The sequence below is a fragment of the Manis javanica genome, chromosome 17, assembly GCF_040802235.1.
Source record: "Manis javanica isolate MJ-LG chromosome 17, MJ_LKY, whole genome shotgun sequence".
NCBI lineage: Eukaryota > Metazoa > Chordata > Mammalia > Pholidota > Manidae > Manis > Manis javanica.
The window spans coordinates 5,449,403-5,468,785 of NC_133172.1; the positions used below are offsets into that span (position 1 = coordinate 5,449,403).

At 54.5% G+C, this 19,383-nt stretch overlaps 3 protein-coding genes across 3 annotated transcripts; all 3 read left to right on the plus strand.

The window, feature by feature from the left end:
• The first annotated feature begins 301 nt into the window (after window positions 1-301).
• Window positions 302-3,926, plus strand: KLK10 (kallikrein related peptidase 10). Its single transcript, XM_017644906.3, has 6 exons — window positions 302-460; window positions 902-1,001; window positions 1,702-1,885; window positions 2,341-2,615; window positions 2,787-2,920; window positions 3,425-3,926. The coding sequence occupies exons 2-6, from the start codon at window positions 911-913 to the stop codon at window positions 3,575-3,577; spliced, it is 837 nt and encodes a 278-aa protein (XP_017500395.3). The 5' UTR covers window positions 302-460; window positions 902-910; the 3' UTR covers window positions 3,578-3,926.
• Window positions 3,927-7,159: 3,233 nt separating this feature from the next.
• Window positions 7,160-12,856, plus strand: KLK9 (kallikrein related peptidase 9). Its single transcript, XM_073226404.1, has 5 exons — window positions 7,160-7,514; window positions 7,669-7,825; window positions 10,060-10,325; window positions 11,629-11,765; window positions 12,177-12,856. The coding sequence occupies exons 1-5, from the start codon at window positions 7,472-7,474 to the stop codon at window positions 12,327-12,329; spliced, it is 756 nt and encodes a 251-aa protein (XP_073082505.1). The 5' UTR covers window positions 7,160-7,471; the 3' UTR covers window positions 12,330-12,856.
• A 135-nt stretch (window positions 12,857-12,991) lies between these two features.
• Window positions 12,992-18,827, plus strand: KLK8 (kallikrein related peptidase 8). Its single transcript, XM_073226403.1, is given in 8 exon segments — window positions 12,992-13,742; window positions 13,854-14,006; window positions 14,329-14,406; window positions 14,902-15,061; window positions 15,253-15,512; window positions 17,351-17,372; window positions 17,374-17,482; window positions 18,615-18,827. Coding segments are annotated over 7 exon segments (825 nt in total). The 5' UTR covers window positions 12,992-13,742; window positions 13,854-13,966; the 3' UTR covers window positions 18,771-18,827.
• The last annotated feature ends 556 nt before the right edge of the window (window positions 18,828-19,383 follow it).

The window sequence follows — 19,383 nt, forward strand, 5'->3', positions numbered from 1 at the left end:
CAGGGCTCTGCCTTTTCTCACTGAGTCATTCACCCTATGTACTTCCGTGTATTTATTTTCCTCTCGGTAATGGTCCCGTATCTCCAACACAGTCCCCAACACCGTCAGGATCCTTGGAGATGGGGCACCTTTTCTTCACATCTGGGAACAGGGAGCCTGGGGACTCTTCATGGACTCCAACCCCAAAAAGGTTGTTCCGGGCCCTGGAAGAAGCCTGTATTCCCGGGCACCTCCCAGAGTAGGAATCTGGTGCCCAGGTTGGGTGCCAGCTCCACCCACGATATAATTAGGGAGAGGGACAGGGAGGGGTGCGTCCCTAGGGGAAGGGCGGGGAAGTTTCCGGGCTCTTGGGGTTAAAAGGGAAGGAGTGGCCAGGGGTCCCTGGGCAGAGGATTCCGGCGGCCCACACGGCAGGGCAGAGGCGCTTGTCTCCCCCCTCCTTCCCTCCGGCGACTCCCAGGTGAGGCGGGGTGCACCTCACCCCGGATGGGGCGGGTCGCGGAGCATGGGTGGGAACCTTCGGGTCCCCGGCGGGCACCCTGTTTGAGGCTCTATTTCCCTATCTGTGGGATACGCCTCTGAGCCTCGGACCCCCACCCAGCCTGTGAACGAGGGCGCAACCGCAAGCGCTGCGTGGCTGGCAGCTGGGGAGAGCCCCGTCCTCCTCCCCTCGGGCGCAGGGAGAGCGAGAGGACGCCACGAGGGGCGTCATTAGGGTAATTGCGCCTATTAAGGCTGTTCCGGCCCAAATCCCTCGTCCGCGCCCGCCCCTGCGGCCGTCGGCCGAAAATTAAACCGGTCGCTGCGGACTGAGGTGGCCCCGGCTGGACTAGTGAGCGCGTCAGGGCGGAGGGGTTCTGCCAGGGCATCTGTTTTAACCCGCCCCCGGCGCCACACCCAGGTCCTGACCATGAGACCCCCGCACCTCCGCCTCCCCGCCGTCTGTGGCGCCCGGGCGCCGGCGAAGCTGCTTCTGCCCCTGCTGATCGCGCAACTCTGGGGTGAGGGGGACATGGCTTGGCGGGAGGGGCCAGGGACGGGAGAGACGGGAGGCTGCGCTTCTACCACCAACCCCGCGGCCCCTCTTCTCTCCTCGGGGTCCCGAGCACCCACCCACCATCCGCAGCAGGCCCCGCCCACTCCCGCTCTCCTCAGGGGGCCGGGGGGGGCCACTCCCGCTCTCCGCAGGGGGCCAGGGGGCCAGGGGGCCAGGGGGCCCGCCCCCACCCGGGCCCCGCCCCTTCACTCTGCAGGATTTAAACCTCCCCGCTCCGCGCATCCTGTCCCCGCCCCTCGTACCCCACTTTTCTAACCCCGTCCCCTCTCTGTCCCCTCTCCTTGCCCCGCCTATTTTGGCCAGTCTTGTCTTAGCATTTTCTGCCATGGCCCTTTTTCCCAGCCCGCAGCATCGGGCTACCCGGCGCCGCTTTCCGTCCCCGCCCCCTGGCTGCCAGGCCGCACGCCGTTCCCGGCCTCTGTCCGCGCCCCTCCGCGCCCGCCCTGCGCCGTCTCCGGCCTTTCCGCCCCGGCCCCACCCCTTTTCCCTTTCACGCCGTTGTTCTCCGCCCACCTCCTGCAGGACCTCTGCGTTCCTTTCCCCCATCGCGCTGCGCGGCCAATCCCCGTAGCCTCGCTCCGACCCTAAACGCAGCCCCAGCCCTGCCCTGCCCGCTCTGATCTCCACCGTTTTTCCTCCTCCAGCCGCGGAGGCGGCCTTGCTCCCCAGAAACGACACGGACACGGAGCACGTGCCGTCCGGCGCCCCGTGCGCGCGCGGCTCACAGCCCTGGCAGGTCTCCCTCTTCAATGGCCTCGCGTTCCACTGCGCGGGCGTCCTGGTGGACGAGAGTTGGGTGCTCACGGCCGCGCACTGCGGGAACGACAAGTAGGGGGAGCTCCTCGGGACGCCGCCGGAGGGGGTGGGGGGGTGGAGGCAGGTCCCGGGAAGTGGGTGGGGTATGGACCTCTCCCGGCTTGATGGGGTCAGTCCTGGAGGGCTTCCTGTAGGAGCGGTGAATTGTGCTGTGGCCGCCAGGGGGCGGTGTGGTCCTCAGCTTTTCTGGACCCGTCCGTCACTCCTGTCCAGCTGATTCTCCTTGGGTTCCATTAAGGTGTCCATTGTTGTACGCAGCAGACGGAAGTCAGTCTGATGTGGTTAAGAATTTAGATGAAAAAAAATTGCTCGTCACGAATCTCCACTGAGGAAGAAAGGAAGGGGGCCTGATCACGCCTCCCCGTGTGCCAAGAATTCGGGGCCCCTGCTCCCTTCTCCCCAGGCCGTCCCCCCTCAGACCCAGGGGGCCCAGTCCCTCTGAAGGTTTTGCCTCCTTCCCTCCCCAGGCCGCTGTGGGCACGCGTCGGGGATGACCACCTGCTGCTGCTCCAGGGCGAGCAGCTCCGCCGGACCACTCTCTTTATTACCCACCCAAACTACGTCCCGGGCTCAGGCCCTATCCTGCCGAGGCGGACCGACGAGCACGACCTCATGCTGCTGAAGCTGGCCAGGCCCGCCGTGCTGGGGCCTCGCCTCCAGACCCTGCGCCTGCCCTACCGCTGTGCCCAGCCTGGGGACCAGTGCCAGGTTGCTGGCTGGGGCACCACAGTCGCCCGAAGAGGTAAGAGCTAGGGGCTGAGGCCTGTATCTCAGGGAAGAAGGCCTGGGGGCCAGGACTCCTGGATCTGAGGGAGGAGGGGGCTGGAGGCCTGGGGCCCAGGATGGCAACAGTCTGGGTATTGGGACTCCTGGGTCCTGGACCACAGGATTACCTGGTGTTTTCTCCCCTCAGTGAAGTACAACAGGGGCCTGGGCTGCTCCACGGTCACTGTCTTGAGTCCTCAGGAGTGTGAGGTCTTCTATCCTGGCGTGCTCACCAGCAACATGATGTGTGCGGGCCTGGACCAGGGGCGGGACCCCTGCCAGGTAGGAACTGGCCAGGGATGGCCATTGACCGGTGGAAGCAAAGACAGGGAGGTTCTGGGGAAGCAGAAGACCCCACCTCTGTCCCCACCCACATAGCCACCCCACTCAGTGTCATCCCCATGTCCCCCACTACCTCCTTGGGTCCATCTTCTGTGACCAGCCTTGCCCTCCTCCCCATCCCTTCCCATCCTCAACCATCTTCCCTTTCTCCAGCCCTTCCTCAACTCCCACCCCAGCCCCATCTCTAGGTCCATCTCCATCCTCCGGCCTGCCAGGATCTTCAACTCCCTGCTTCACTGCACCCCCATTCCCACCCCCCACCCAATGCCCACAGGCATCACCCTCCGACCTCATGCCTAATCCCAGGCCCACCCAACCTCACCTTTTTCCCAGCCTAGCTTCAAACGTGCCCAGCCCTTTCCTTCTCCATTGCTACTGCAGGCCCCCAAGTGGCAGCCCCCAGACTGGTGTGTTTATTTGATCTCTCCTTCCTCCCACCCCCAGAGTGACTCCGGTGGCCCTCTTGTCTGTGACAAGACCCTGCAGGGCGTCCTTTCTTGGAGTGTTTACCCCTGTGGCTCTGCTCCGCGCCCAGCTGTCTACACACACCTCTGCAAGTACGTCCCCTGGATAGAGAGAACCATACGCTCCAACTGACCCCATGCCCTGCCAGTCCTCCAGCATCGGCCCTCTTCTCCTTCATCCATAGTCCCCGCCCCATTCAAACTGCAGCTGCCCTCCACGCCTGCTGGTGTGTTCAAGAGAAGGGAGGACGCTGGTGGTCAACAAGGCTCTGAGAGAAGTTGTCAGTCCCCCAGTCTGACTATCTCTGCCACTCCCTGCTGTGTGACCTTGAGCAAGCCAAATGCCTTCTCTGGGCCTCAGTTTCTCACCTGGAAAATGGGGATAATGAAGTGCCTACCTCATAGATGCATTGTGAGAGGACTAGGATATAATGTGTGTGGTAGATTGTTATGGTAATTACCAATAAAACATTCATACAGTGGGTGGTGAGCTCTGACTAAATGCTACCTGTTGTCATGATCTGTGAACAGGTCCTGGTGAGAACATGTGTGTCACTGTGTCCTGGGAAGGAAAGCACAGGGGCAGCCCCTGGTCCCAACCCCCTGCCACACCATCGCCATCCCCATCCCCATCACTCAGGGCCAATGGGAGAATCACGTTTCCCACCCTCCTCTCCAGTTCTAGGCAGCACCTCTTAACCACTTCCTCCCCCCTCCTACTGTTTCCAGTGTCCAGGTCCACCCAACACCAGTTCCTCCTGTCTCTGCAGGAACTAGGCCAGCTCTGAGTCATCTGGTACCTTCTCTGCTTTCCTGGGGCCACTAGAACCCAAGGGACTTCCCCCTTGCCACTATCCCAGCCTCTAAGACAAGAGCAAGTCTCCCACCACAGTTGCTAAGTTCAGGCAAAGCAGCCCTCTGAAATTGAGGGGAAACTTTGTTGTTAGATTCATCTCCATCCCCTTATGTGCCGGCAGCTGCAAGGCCAGCTTCACTGAACCTCCGTTCCCATCCCCCATCCAGGAACCACCCCCATCCAGGGCCCACCCCCACCGCCCCCCCATCCTCAACTGGCTTTGAGATTTTGCCCTGAAAATTTGGAAGACGGTGTTCTTTTCCTCTTGCTGAAAGTCTCCATGTAAATATTCCTGTGCTGGAGGGCATTATACACAGAATCCAGGCAAAGCTAACATGTGCATGGCCCCACTTAGCCTGGACTTTGGAGGGTAACGTAAGCTGAACATATGCACAACAGAAAATTTCCAGCCAGTACTGGTTGCTTTTGTTCCCCGTTCCCACACCAATTCGTGGAGCACCTTTTACATGGGAGGCTTGGTGCTGGGTACTAGGAACAGAGTGCTGACTGCAAGCACTAGGTCCCTGCCCTCAGAGCCCACAGAAGGCTGGCACATGCGTCTGAGCACAGAGTGTAGGAAGCTCTCTTCCACTGGCTCCTCCCCTGCCCCATGAGCACACCCAGGAAGTGTCAGTCAGGCATATCAGCTGAGTTTGTCATAGGAGGATCAGAAGCAAAGTAGGTGGGAACTTGAAAACCCGATCCATTTTTAAAGGCAATTCACCCATTCCTTTAGTCATGCCACAAGTGTTTGTTAAGTCATGTCCTGTGCCAGGTACTGGAGATGAATCAGCTAGGGCCCTACCCTCAAGGAGTTGCTAGTCAGGTCAGGGAGAAGGCAAGCCTTACATTCTTGTCATTCAGGCCTCTGGTCTAAGGTTACCTCCTTAAGGAGGCCTTCCAGGATTACCTTGGCTAAAGGGGACCCCACTGGGCCACAGTTCATCACCCTGTTTATTTCTCTTGCACCATTTATTAGAGCTGAAATGACCTTATTTGTTTACCCCATAATGGTCTGTCCCCTCTCTCCCTCTATCCAGTCCGTGAGGGCAGGGACTCTGACTTATTCACTGTGATTTTCTAAGCCTAGTGCTTGGTGCACAGAAGTCAGTCAACACATTGTTGAATTAATGAATGACACAAATTGATCAGTGCTGTAACAGAAAGAGGCACAGGGTGCCCTAAGGAGGGGCCAAGGACTCTTCCTGAAATAGTCAGGGAAAGCTTCTCAGACGAGGGGACATGTGTATAAGGTTTTAAAGATAAGTAGGAGTTCACCAGGTAGAGAAGGAAATGTATTTTTGTCACCGTGTGACCTTGAGCATAGTACTTGAATGTTCTCTCTACCTCAATCTTCTCCCATGTGAAATTGAGATTGAATAGACTCTTGTGAGAATTAAAGGAGGTAATAGGCATGAAACACCTACCTAACTGCTAGGAACAGAGTAAACAGTCAATAAAGGTAGTATCAAGGTGTTCTTAAAAGCAGTTGGTTTGGCACATAGTGGACATTCAGTTCCTAGTCTCAAGGACATCCTGGTCTGGAAAGAGAGGAAAACATCCTCCAGCTGCATAATACAAGGTGATGTGTGTTGGGATGGAGCACTGCAAGGCTCCACAGGAGATGGACGGGGATATTTATTGAATGCTTACCACGTGTCGGGCACTCTTCAAAGTTCTTCACAGATGTTAATTCATTCAATCCCAATGTGAGCCTGGTTATCATTGCTACTTAATAGATGGAGCAACTGAGAGAGGTCCAGAGACATGCCCAAGGTCACACACATAATAACTGTCAGCATTAGGATTTGGACCCAGGTGGTCCAGTTGCAGAGTGCGTGCTCCAAAGCTCAACACCATAGTGAGGACACATTCAAGGGGAGCCCGGACCCAGCTTGATAATCAGGCTTACAGCAACAGAAAGTGGAAGAGGCTGTGGTTGCCCAGGGGATGAAAAGATATGCTCTGCCTGGGGAAGTCAAGAAGGCTTCCTGGAGGAGGGGGCATTAGGTTGAGTCTTGAAAGATGAGTAGTTCACCAGGAAAAGAAGGATATGGAGAAAGCCATTCACTCATTCAAATAACATCTCCTGAGGCTTCCCGTGAGCCCAGCCCTGAAAGGGTGATGCTGGGGACACAGAGATGAGTCATATTGGTGCCTGGCCCTCCAGGGCCTGCCCACCTCATGAGAAGGAGGGATGGCAAGAGAGGCAGGGAGGAGGGGGTGATGGGACTGTGGAAGGGAAGAGACGGGTGAGGAGAAACAGGACAATGTTCTCAATCCCCTGGCCAGGATCTGGTGGTATAACAGAAAAGAAAGCATGCTTGGTCCCAGGCAGGGCGGGCATGTGGGCTCCATGGGTCGTAGGGGTGTGAGGAAGGGGGCAGTTCCTGGCAAGAGGGGCAGTCCGGTTGGGACTATATTCTCAGCCTTCTGGGAGAGGCCTTTGTCCTTATGGGAAGGGGCCCAAGTCCCCAGGGAGGGAGGGTTCTGCTGGGTGTGTGCTCGCCCTGCGGCCTCTGCGGGGCTCAGTCTGTGCTTCTGTCCCTCCCGCCTCTTCCTCACACTGGATCCTTCCATACATATGTGTCTGTCTCTTTTTTTTCTTTCTTTCTTTCTCTTTTCCTGCCTCAGCCCCATCCTGCCAGCCTTTTTCTTCCCTCTGATGCCTGCTTCTTCCTCCAGCCTGCTTTCTGGACGGTCCTGGGCATCCCTCCAGCCCGCCCAGTGCGCTGGTCCCAGCTCAGCACAGGGTCATTCCGGATGAACTTGCTTCCCCCAGGACCCCGCCTGCCTTCCGGAACCTTTCTCTCCTTCCTCTTCCTCCTCCAGGCCAGAATATCCTGTATCCAGATCCTGCATCCTGAGGTCATAGGGAACACGGGCTCGCCTCTCTGGATTCCCCTAGGAGGACTCCACCTCCCAGGGACCCTCCCCTATATGGGCCAGACCCCAGGAGGCCACCAGCTTATCCCAACAGGGGTCCCCTGCACCACCTCACTTCTCTGGGCCCCCAGTCGAGGCCCCAGGGCTTCCCCCTCCCTCTGGGACATTTCCCAACCCTGATTAATCATGGGGCGGCCCCAGGGAGGAGGAAGGAGATGGCATGGCTTACCATAAAGCAGCACTGGACGCCCAAGCCAGGCTCGAGGACCCAGGCACCCCAAGGTCATGAGGCTGAGATTCATCTGTGCTCTGCTCTCTCTCCTGGCAGGTGAGGCACCTGCCCTCTACCCTGCTGTTCCACAGCTCCAGGAGCCCCTCCTTCTTGCCCTTCAGCCCCTAGCCTTCTGCTCCTGCCCTCTAGGCACCCCCAAGCCTTTCCACATTGCTCTTCGTTAACCTCTCTGCCCCCAACCCCACCCCAGGGCACAGCAGGGCAGACACTCGAGCCATTGGGGCTCAGGAATGCCGCCCCAACTCACAGCCCTGGCAGGCTGGCCTCTTTTTCCTCACCCACCTCTTCTGTGGGGCATCCCTCATCAGTGACCGCTGGCTGCTCACAGCTGCCCACTGCCACAAGCCGTAAGTGACCCACGGGCAGGCCACTCTGGGGAGGGGGCTGGGGATAAGGACATAATGAGGGGGGCAAGGGGCCCCTGGTGGAGGAGGGAGGGAGCTGAGGGCAGAAACATTCCCAAAAGCTCAACTCATAGAATTACAGAGTTGACCCTCCAAATTCTTGAGTCCTAAATAATAATCGCTCTGAGGGTCTAAAATTTTAAACTTAGATTCTTAGAAGCCTAGGCTCTGACCCAGAAAGATCCAGAGCCACAGACTCCTAAAATCTTGGATCCATGAGGTTCTACATTAGCTTCAGGGAATACTAGAATTGCAGATTCAGAGACTGGTAGGATCTTAGAAGGAGCAGCCCAGTGGAATGGAACATATGCCCTGCGGAAATATAACCTCAGCCCACATAGGTAAGTATATGCGTAAGTGGAAATGTAAATGTAGGTAAGTTTTCTAGTAGACACATTTAAAAAGTAAAAAAGAAGTAATTAAAATTAATTTTAATAATAGATTTAACTTGACATACTCAGGACATTATTTCAACATGTAATCAATTTTTAAACTTAGGAATGCCATAGTTTAGTCTTTCTGCTAAGCTTCCAAAATTGGATGTGTATTTTACACACATGGTACATCTCAATTGGGCAAGCTTTGACACATTTCAAGCGCTCATCAGTTTTTAGGGATAGCGTGACCCCAGAATCTGAGATTTGGTCTTCTGGTGAGGTTCATAGCGTACAAAAGCTCGTAAGTCCTGGAAGCTTCAATTCACAGTCTCCTAGATCACTGTGATTTGTAGAATTCTAGAATCTTGAACCAAGAGAATTCTAGAGGCTTATATTCATGAGTGTCTAGAATCTGGTAAATTTAATTACCCAGAATGCTCTCATTCCTGGCTTTTTAAAACCCCCAATGTTTTAATTCAGAGAATTTTAGAGTCTCAAAGGATTTGAATCTTAGATCCTTAAATTTCTAAAATCGTAGATTTGTAGAATTCTAAAATGATGAAATTCTACTCTTACTGGCCCAGTATGTTAGAATTCTAGGGTCTTTAAATCCCTGATTTAATTCAGCTAATTTAAATATCCTAGACTTCTCAGTTCAGAGAAATCTAGATTATTAGAGTCTTGGGTTCATAACATTCTAGAATCCGAGTGTCAGAGAATTCTAGAATCATGCATTCCTAGGATGTTAGAGACTTAGGATTCTAGAATCTTGGGTTCTAGGCATTCTAACAGGATCCTACAATCTGCCTGACGCAGAAATCCTTTCTCTCATATCTCCGGAAAGGGGCCGTCCATCCTGTTCTGATATTCTCCCCTCCAGGAATGAAGCACAGGTGCTGGGACAGAATGCTGTGTGGGAGTTTCCCATCATGCACTGCTCCATGACGCGGGGTGGGGGGGCCTTTAGGTCTGTACATCAGGCTAGAAGGACGCCGCTCAGAGTTCAGCCCCAAAGACAAGGGAGTAAAGCAGAGACGTGGAGGTAGAAGTGATTCACAGGCAGGGACAAGGTGGGGTAGGGGGGCTGGTTTCCCAGACACAGAGCCAAGGGAACAAGGTGACAGAGAGGGATGAAGGCAGAGAGAGCACCTCGCACCCCTCAAACCCTGAATTCCCAGCCATTAGCCTGGCTCCTAGTGCCAGTGGTCAGAGGTTGAGGGATGGACATGTCGACCCCCAGAGGGTCCCCAGCTGTCCAGGTGGGGACCCAGAGCAGACCACGTGGACTGGGATTTCAGGGAGAGGGCTTGAGCTTAGACCTCAGGAAGACATGCAGTTGAGGGTGAGGCACCACAGATGACCCCCAACTTGGGGACTTCTCATCCCCTATCCCCCTCCACACATACACACACATAAACACACACACGTCACTCCCCACAGAGGCCACCAGACGTGTGGGGGTAAGGGGTGGGGCTGTTGTTGTGTGGTAGGTGGATCCCCCATATGCCTAGGTTCCAAGGGACCCGGGTCACCAAGGATCCAGGTGGGGCAGGAAGGAAGGTGGCTCACTTGGTACAGGACTAGAAAGGGTGGGAACTTTTGGGGGAGGGCCACAAAGGTGGAGACAAAGGGATGGAGTGTGGAGCAGAGGCCCAGAGACAGTGTGTGCCTTACTTAAAATCACACAGCATTCTGGATCATACACAGATGATGGGGGTCCATAGAGGGTGTTTTGCTTGTGGAGGGTCACACAGCACCCTGATGGACACCCAGCTTGACCTCTCAGACCTGTGCCGGCAGGTATCTATGGGTCCGCCTCGGGGAGCACCACCTCTGGCAATGGGAGGGTCCAGAGCAGCTGTTCCGGGTCACGGACTTCTTCCCCCACCCTGGGTTCAACAAGGACCTCAGTGCCCATGACCACAAGGATGACATCATGCTGATCCGTCTGCCCAGAGAGGCACACCTGGGGTCTGCTGTGCAGCCTCTCAACCTCAGCCAGACCTGTGCCTCCCCAGGCACCCAGTGCCTCATCTCGGGCTGGGGTGCTGTGTCCAGCCCCAAGGGTACAGCCTTGTGCACAACACACTCCCTTATGTCTCATCTGAGGATCTGAAGCCCCTCTCTTTCTCTGTCTCTGCCTTTTCATCTCTGTTCCCTCCCTTCCCTTCCTTCTTCCTTCCTTCCTTCCTTCCTTCTTTCCATCATCTACTATTTATTGTCTATGTACTATCATCTATCTATCTATCTATCTATCTATCTATCTATCTATCTATCTATTATCTATCTATCTATCTATCTATCTATCTATCTATCTATCTATCTATCTATTCCATCGAGTGTCTGTCTACTGTCTACCTCATCAAATCTAAGATGCTAAAATCATAAGATGCATCATTATTTTATGACCCACTCAGAGCTGGCGGGGAAAGGCCCCATGGATCCTTGTGCGATACCATTTGCTGAAAGATACCTCCTGATTCAGAGGCATTTAAATGAAATAATGAAATATATGCATTTCAGAATCAAAATAAGACCTACAGCTCTCAGTCACAAATCAGCATATTTGGCTTCCCACATTGCGATTGGTTCTCAAATGCCTTAAAAAATAGTCTAAATTTGTTGCTGCCAACATCTAAAACCTGGAAGATGTTACATGAAAGCCAAGTTTCTCAATTCCTTTGAAAAATTCAAAGAGTTGGCAACACTGGGCCCACATTCCCAAAATAGCGACCTTTGGCTGGGTCAGTGGAGGCTGACCCCTTCAGACTAGATGTGGGCTCTCTGGTCCATTACAGCTCACCCCACGGGCTGCTGTGTCCCTTCACCATCCCCTCCACCCACTTCTATTTGCCTCTCAAGCCCCTGAATGCATATATATACGTGGATATATGTATATGAAGACCCATATATACTATGTCTCTATTTGTCTATCTCTAAATCTTGATCTCTGTCAACCACCAGAAATGTCTCCTCTCCTTTATCTCACTGCCTTCTCCATTGGAATCTCTGGGCCTGTTTCTCCCCATTTCTTCACTGCTGAGAATCTCTTTCCCCTTAAGAGGTCTCTGTCTCCCACCACGGTCTTCATTTTTCTCTGGATGAGTTATTATGTATCTCTTCGTGCCTCCTGACTGCCTGCATCTTTCTCTTTCTCCTTGTCTTTTCAGCCCTCTGGTCCTCCTCATATAAACCTGTTTCTCTTTCAAACTATGATCTGTCTCTTCGCGGCTGTGTCTTGTTTCTGTCTCTGAGTGTCTTATGCTGTGGCTTTGTGGGTCCTTCTTCGGAAAGCTGTGTTGGGGGGGAGCTGCCGGTGTGATGGACATGGCAGCAGAGCCTCTAAGGACAAACCCTTTTCACCAACAGTGCGGTACCCACTCACGCTGCAGTGTGCCAACGTCAGCATCCTGGAGCCCAAACTCTGCCATCGGGCATATCCGGGCCATATCTCAGACAGCATGATCTGTGCTGGCCTGTGGGAAGGGGGCCGGGGCTCCTGCCAGGTGAGACCTACTCTGGAAAGGAGGGCGATGGGTAATCTGCTGGATTCTTGGGTCCTGGGGGAGTAGAGAGTTGGGGCCCAGAATTCCTGGATCAAAGCAAGGAGAGCTGGGACACCTGGGTCCTGGGAGAGAATGGAGCCAGGCGAGGACTCCTGGATCTAAAGGAAGAGAGAACGGGGGGACCAAACTCTTTTAAGTCCTGGGGAAAAGGAGGCTAGGGGCCCAGAGTGCTAGGTCCAGAGGTGAGGTGAGGCCTGTGAGTTTTAACTCCTGGGTCTGAGGGATGAGGGACTGGAGATCTGGATGCCTGGGTGTTGGGGAGGCGGAAAACGGGGACTCCCGAGAGGGAGGACATGGACTCCTCATGAACAGACCCGCCTAACAGTTTCTCTGCTCTCATCCTGCTCACAGGGTGACTCTGGAGGTCCCCTGGTTTGCAACGGAACCCTGGTGGGTGTGGTGTCTGGGGGTGCCGAGCCCTGCTCTACACCCCAGCGCCCCACCGTCTATACCAGCATATGTCACTACGTGGACTGGATCCAAAAGACCATGGAGGACAACTGAGTCCTCGCCCCTTGGACGACTGAGAGAGGGTGGGCGCAGGGTAGGGTGAACTGCAGGGATCCAGCCTCCAGGGTCTCCGCCTCGGCCTCAGCTGCCCCGAGACGCCTTCCGGATACTCAGGCCCCGCCCCCAGGAATGGAGATGGGAGACACCTCCGCCCCACGTGGCCCCGTCTGCATGACGTCACCGAGAACTGGCACCACCCGCCTGGAACAGCAGCACCCTGAGGCTCTGAGGGTGGAGCCAGATCCACCAAAACTCCTCCCCTCAGAACTTGTCCAATGAGACTTCCCCTCTGGAGTCCGCCCCTGGCCCCGCCTCCCCGTCAGAAACCCCTCCTCCGTGACGTCAGGGCACGGTGGCCCCCACGTGGAACTCAGGAGGAGTAGGGCTCCGCCTCTCGAGGCCCCGTTCTGGGTGTGTCTTGTGTTTGAATTCTGACGGGGACCCGATTACGAGAAGTTGGGGAAAGGTCCCAGTTCTTTCAGACCCAATGAACAATTTTACAATAAACTCGCGAAGCCGCACCTTCCTTCTGCCTGCGTTGGAGGGTGAAGGAAGGGCAACAGGTGGGCAGTGGGGGGCACACAGGGATCCGCCAACGCGTTGCAATTCCCTTTAAGACCCTGGTAAGTCCTGCCGACGTCTGGCTGCATCAGCCCTATTGCAGCACGGCTCCTGGGTTCCGCTTGGGCTGGTCCCCAGGGGAAGGGGAAACCGGGTCATGGAGCCTCCCAAACCTGCCTTCCCAGATCCCGGACCTCTCAGGGGGCGGGCGGGCGGGGCCCGATCCGCCTGCAGAAGTCGGGACCAAGAAGACTCGCCTCTCTTCCATTCTGGGTTACTGGCAGCAGCCCTCTCCTCCCACAAGAACCAGGCTCCAAATCCCTCCTTCAAAAAGACTTACGAATTAAGTTGCCGGCCCCCGTCTTCCTCAGACCCTGGAGTCCAGGCCCCCAAAGCCTCCCCCGTCAGACCCCGAGTCCAGGATCCCAGCCTCCTCCCCCGTCAGACCCAGGAAAGAGTCCAGGCCCTCCACCCCTCCTTCCTCGGACCGAGCCCTCCCGGCCCCTGGCCCCTCCCTCTGACCCAGTTGTCTGGGTCCCTGGTCCTTTTCTGTTTCAAACCCAGGAGCCAGAGCAGAGCTCCTTCTCTCCCCTGCCTCAGGAGCCCGGGAGGTTCCAGTCCCTCCTCCCTCAAGATCTCCCGTTTAGCCCCTCAGCGCCCCTTCACTCACACCCAGGGTTCCAGTTCCCCGAAGCTCCGCAGGCCCGGGAGCAGGAGGCGGCGGAGCAGGAGACGGGGATTCCCGGTTAAAAGGCTCTAGGATCCTGTACCAAGCTGGCAGAGCTGCGGTACCCGGGCCTCTTTGGGCCGGCATCAGTAAGTGACCCCGCCCCTGGATTCTGGAAGGTGAGATGCTTAAGTTCCCGGATGCAGCCATCAGCCCCGGGGGGGTGGGGGGTGGGGGCTCCTCCTTACTCAGAACCCGGGACCCCAACCTCAGACCCCTCCTCCTTCAAGATCCACAAATCTGGAGCACAGTCCCTCCTCCGCAAGACAGGAGTCTCAGCCCTCAGCTCCTCTTTCCCCCAGAAAGGAAACACCCCCTTTCCGGGGGGGGGGTGTCCTTATAGATGACCAATGGGTCCTCACGGCAGCCCACTGTGAAACAACGTGAGTGGATGCCTGTAGCAGAGGTGGGCTGGGGCCTGAGGAAAGGGAGGAAGAGAGCTGGGGTTTGGCCTCAGAAAGGAGGGCTGAGGGAGGAGGGGCTGCTGGGGGCCTGGACTCCTGGGTCCGAGCAAGGAATGTAGGAATGCAACCCCCCAACCTACCTTTCCTCAGATTCAGAAATCTGGGGTCCCCCTCCTTCTTCCTCAGACCTAAGAATCTGGGTGCCCAGCTCCTTCCTCCTGCAGGACCCTGAAGGTTCCAAGATCCTACTGGGATTCGGGGCTCCTCCGGCCTCACCTCTCAGCCCTGCCCTCTCTCCCAGACCCCACCATGGGACGCCCCCAACCAGCTGCACTCTGGACCTGCATGTTTCTGCTGCTGCTGTTGGAAGCCTGGGCAGGTGAGGGTGGCCTGAAGGCCTGTGGGAATGCCACAGTGGCCATGCGGATGCGTGTGGGGGCATGTGGTGGGATCTGCGGCGTGCCATCACACATGGGTTCTCCCGCGGGCTTTCCCAGGGATGGGTGCTGCACGCACACCTGGCAGCAGGTAGGAGCGTGTCGGGTTATGCTGCACATTACATGAGCACACGTAGCCAGCAGGGCTGACGCTGAGGGGCGCAGACACACATGGAGTATACGGTGTACGTGGACGCATGTGGGAGCATGTGGAAGCCTGTTCAGGTATGTGCTCTGGGTGTGCCAACTCACGGGATTCAGGAGGGTCTGTGTATCCCTGTGACCGCATGTGCAAGCTGGCACCTCACCCATGAGGGTCAGTGGCCGTGTGAGGAGGCAGCCCAAGAACTTTCATGTCCATTTGAACCCACGGTGGTTTTCCTGGCGCCTGCACCGCCCCAAGGGGTGGCAATCCAACCCTCTCCCTCCTGCCACAGGACACTTGAGGGCGCAGAAGTCCAAGGTGCTGCAGGGCCAGGAGTGTGAGGCCCATTCACAGCCTTGGCAGGCAGCCTTGTTCCAGGGCATCCGGCTGCTGTGCGGGGGTGTCCTTATAGATGACCAATGGGTCCTCACGGCAGCCCACTGTAAAACAACGTGAGTGGATGCCTGTGGCAGAGGTGGGCTGGGGCCTGAGGAAAGGGAGGAAGAGAGCTGGGGTTTGGCCTCTCAGAAAGGAGGGCTGAGGGAGGAGGGGCTGCTGGGGCCCTGGACTCCTGGGTCTGAGCGAGGAGGGGGCTGGAGGACTGGATCCTTCCTGGGCCTCAAGCCACTCCCCACCATTACAGGAAGTACACAGTATGCCTGGGAGAGCACAGCCTGAAAAACAAGGAAGGATCAGAGCAAGAAATGGCTGTGGCTCAACCCATCCCACACCCCTGCTATGAGAGCAGCAGTGAAGACCACAGACATGATCTGATGCTTATTCGACTACGTGGTTGGGCATCCTTGGGGTCCAAAGTGAAGTCCATCAACCTGACGGATCACTGCCCTCGATCTGGCCAGAAGTGCACCATCTTGGGCTGGGGCACAGTCACCAGCCCTCGAGGTAGTAGGAGGGAGAGGAGGAGCTGGTTGGCCCAGTGGACCCCAAGCCATTGGCATAGGTTTACCTCCAGAAGGAGATAAAGAAGGGAAAGTGTGATGTTGAGATTCACAGGTGGCCCATGTTGGAAACCTTGAAGGCCAGAATATCAATTGGAGCCATGGGAGAAAGAAGCAACTAGCAGATTGTTAAGAAGGAATCAGAAAAATGGGTGGACGAATGAATGAGTCAATGAATGAATGCATCCCTCCTCTATGGTAATGAGTACCAAATGCCGTGTTATGAAACCTTTTTGTAATACAGGATTTTATATAACCTTCTTAACAGACTTGGGATATCCAGGCTCCTAAGCCTGTTCTCCCTCTTGAACCCAAGATTCCTGGTCCCAGATCCCCTTTTCCCTCACACCCAGGAGCCCAGGCTCTTCCTCCCTGAGGACCTACAGTCTGGGTCCCCAGCTCCCTCCTCACTCTGGACCCCAAAGTCTAGATCTCTATTGAAGTCCTCCCACTGGGACTTTGGAGCCCAGGCAGTCCCTCAATCTGCTTCACAGTGAAAAAAATCGACACTCAGTTTGGAGAGGCAAGTGATTCACCAGGAAGCAGCAAAGCCAGGATTCAGATCCCTGCCTGTCTGACTCATGCTCCTAAGGGGAAAATGGGATGTTGTGGAAACCCACCTGCTCATGAATCAGGCAGGCCAGTTCACACATGGCTCTGTCCCCTTTTCTCTGAGCAAGTCCCTTCCTTTCCTCATCTGCAAAATGGAGATAATTATCCAACAGATTTTTAAGCTCCATAAGGGCTCACGTTCTCTTCACTGAGTCTTCCTAGTGCTCAGGATGGTGCCTGGTACAGAGTAGGCGCTCGATAAATATTTATTGAATGGATGAACAAGTGATGGAATGAATGAATGCCTCCCTCCTTCAAAAAGATGTTGTGAGGATTAAATGAGATTGGAGCATATAACTTCTGGCACACAGAGAAGCCAGGAAGAAGTTTTTCTTCCCTCAAGTCTATGGCTAAAGAAAGATTAATTTCATTTTCTTTTTCTTATTGAATTAACATACAGTATTTGATCAGTTTCTGTGTACAACATAATTGACATTCATGCACACTGAAAACTGAACACCACGATAAATCTAATTACCATCTGTCACCATACAAAGTCACTAAAGTTTTTTTCATTGTATTCTCCATGCTGGACATTACACGATTAATTCCACTTTCAATAATTAATTCAGCAATAAAAAATTAATTTTTGTGAGCACCTGATATGTCCCAGGTGTTGTACTCTATGAAGTCTTATCATTACAGAGTTATTGGCTAGGAGGGGGAAACAGACAATAGTAAATACATATAAAATGAAATGTTAGGCAGAGTTAAGTGCAATAATGAAATACATGGCAGATAAGAAGATAAGGAGTGATGCAGGAGTGGTGTCTTAATTAGAATGGTCAGGAATGGCTTCTAGGAGGAGGTGACATTTAGAAGATGCAGGATTTAGCTGAGATGGAGGACATGGCTGTCTGGGGATGGGAAGATTGGAGAGAACAGGTCAGATGCATCACAAGAGGGCATCTCCAAGTCTCTAATCACCTGATCCTTCATCTGAAAATGACTCAGAGCAAGAAACAAAAGATAAGGTCCAACAGCCTTCTTTAGACAGAGAAAAGCATGGATCATCGCTTTGTTTAATGGGGCGAGAAGTGATGTGCACCACAAAATGTGTCAGAAAACTCCCCCATGCAGCCATGGATGCATATAAGGGAGGTCAGATCTAGACAGGGATGGAGGCAAAGGGTTGCTCTCTCTGGGAACTTACAACCTGTGTCCTCTTAGAGAACTTTCCTGACACCCTCAACTGGGCAGATAGAAATCCTTCCCAAGAAGCAGTGTGAGGACGCTTACCCCGGGGAAGTAACAGATGGTATGATCTGTGCAGGAGACAGCAGTGGGGCTGACCCATGCCAGGTGAGTGGCTTCTGAAACCCCTTTCTTCTCTTGTCCCTTGCCCCCTGTGGAGGCTTAAGTCTTGGCAGTGGGGTAGCCCCAGAGTGTTAGCGCCCGGAGAGGTCACCCCTATTTCTTCAGACTGGGAAGCAGATTCAGACTCTCCCTGCAGCTCACACAGCACAGGGATCTGGAATGTGGAATTGTTGCGGTCATTTTCAGGAATGATACTTGCAGGATGGGGTGCAAGGAGGGGAGCAGTCACAGGGCAGGAGAGGTGTCCATGAAAGAGAGCCGCTGAGGCTAGAGGATACGCAAGCTCCCTGCTCCTTTTCTCAGGGTCAGTTCCTGAAATTTGTGCTGACTATGCCGCTGATCAGGTAGTCAGCCACTTTCGTTTGGAACCTGACCAGGTTAGCACAGCTGCCTTCTCCTGTGATTGGTTCCTTGGGGAGCAGTGCTCTCTTCCCAACTGGGCAGGAAGTGGCGCCGTTGACTTCAGTGTCCCCTCACTAATCTCCCCTTCCCCAAGATGACAAATCTTGGGATTTGCCGTAGATACAGCACTCTCTTTCCTATTGGCTGCAGTTTCAGTTCTCAGGGTTCCCCCTCGCTTTATCCTCTTAGAGGAAGCCCCGCCTTCAGTGCTTTCTTCTCCACTGGCCAGGAATGGAGTAATTTCCATCAGTGATCCTCTTCCCACAAAGACTCCTACCACTGTCCCTTGTGTGTGTGTGTGTGTGTGTGTGTGTGTGTGTGTGTGTGTGTGTGTGTGTGTGAAAAACAGAGAGAGAGAGAATCTTGCTCCTTTTATGTTTGGTAAGGGGTTTCAATGATCTCTTCATCACTGGCCAGGAGGGCCGGAGACATCATCTCAGGGCCCGTCATGGAATCCCCACTGTCTTCTCTCTGGATTGGACCCTCAAGACAGCAAGCTTTGCCCTCATTGGTCAGGATTTCCTGCATAGCTCTTAGATTTCCTGTCTGTGTTCCCACCCGTGGAAGCCACACCCCTCTATTTCACCATTGGTCCCACGATACAGTGCTCTTTCCTCCATTGGCTAGAGGGAACCAATCACACTACAGAACCAGTACTAAATGCTGGGTACAGCAAAACATCTTAAGCAAAAGTCTTACACTCTCCACCTCGCAGGGGGATTCCAGGGGCCCGTTGGTGTGTGGTGGCGTTCTCCAGGGCATCACGTCTTGGGGATCAGACCCCTGTGGGCAGCCCGAGAAACCTGGCATCTACATCAACGTCTGCCGCTACCTGAACTGGATCAAGAAGACAATGGGCAGCAAGGGCTGATTCCCCTCGATTCCCCTCAATAAACTCATAATCCCCACCTGGCTCCTTGCCTGTCTGGGCTCTGGCCCTGCCCGAAGGGACGGAAGGGACAGGGGTCTGCACCCTGTTGGGAGGCCTGATGAGAGGTCTACAGAGACCATGCCCCTGTAGCCTCTGTGGCCACCACCACTGCCTGAAATGGCTTTTTCTTTTTTTGTTGTTGTTCCTGGAAGGACTTGGAGGAATCAGAGGTTCATTTCAGGGAAGAAGACATGCAAGGATTTCTAAATAGCCAATGGGCTGGCCTGCAAAAGACACATTTTGAAAGCCTTTCTGTCCATATTTCTGGGCTGAAGTTTCTAAGCTTTGAGGGGTAAGACTTCCCCTACCCCATTTTATGAAAATTGTGAGATAAACAAAGTAGAGTGCAGGAAATATATAACAGCTTAAATATGCACCTGGGTGAGGAATTCGGTGGGACAGCCCCCGAAAGTCTGACAGATTTTTTTTTCCCTCAAGAGAAATAGAAATCTCTATCACAACTTAGAGCTTCCTCGAAGTAACTGCTGTGGTAGAAGAAAATGAGTTTTATCCTTGGTGATGTCCAAACGCAAGTGGCCAGAAAAGGACATTT

Coding starts and splice junctions, on each gene's coding strand:
- KLK9 (XM_073226404.1), top strand. CDS start 7,472: ATGAGGCTGAGATTCATCTGTGCTCTGCTCTCTCTCCTGGCAG. Junction 7,826..10,059: donor GCTGCCCACTGCCACAAGCC/GTAAGTGACCCA, acceptor CTGTGCCGGCAG/GTATCTATGGGTCCGCCTCG. Junction 10,326..11,628: donor TGCTGTGTCCAGCCCCAAGG/GTACAGCCTTGT, acceptor TTTCACCAACAG/TGCGGTACCCACTCACGCTG.
- KLK10 (XM_017644906.3), top strand. CDS start 911: ATGAGACCCCCGCACCTCCGCCTCCCCGCCGTCTGTGGCGCCCGGGCG. Junction 1,002..1,701: donor GCTGATCGCGCAACTCTGGG/GTGAGGGGGACA, acceptor TTCCTCCTCCAG/CCGCGGAGGCGGCCTTGCTC. Junction 2,616..2,786: donor CACCACAGTCGCCCGAAGAG/GTAAGAGCTAGG, acceptor TTCTCCCCTCAG/TGAAGTACAACAGGGGCCTG.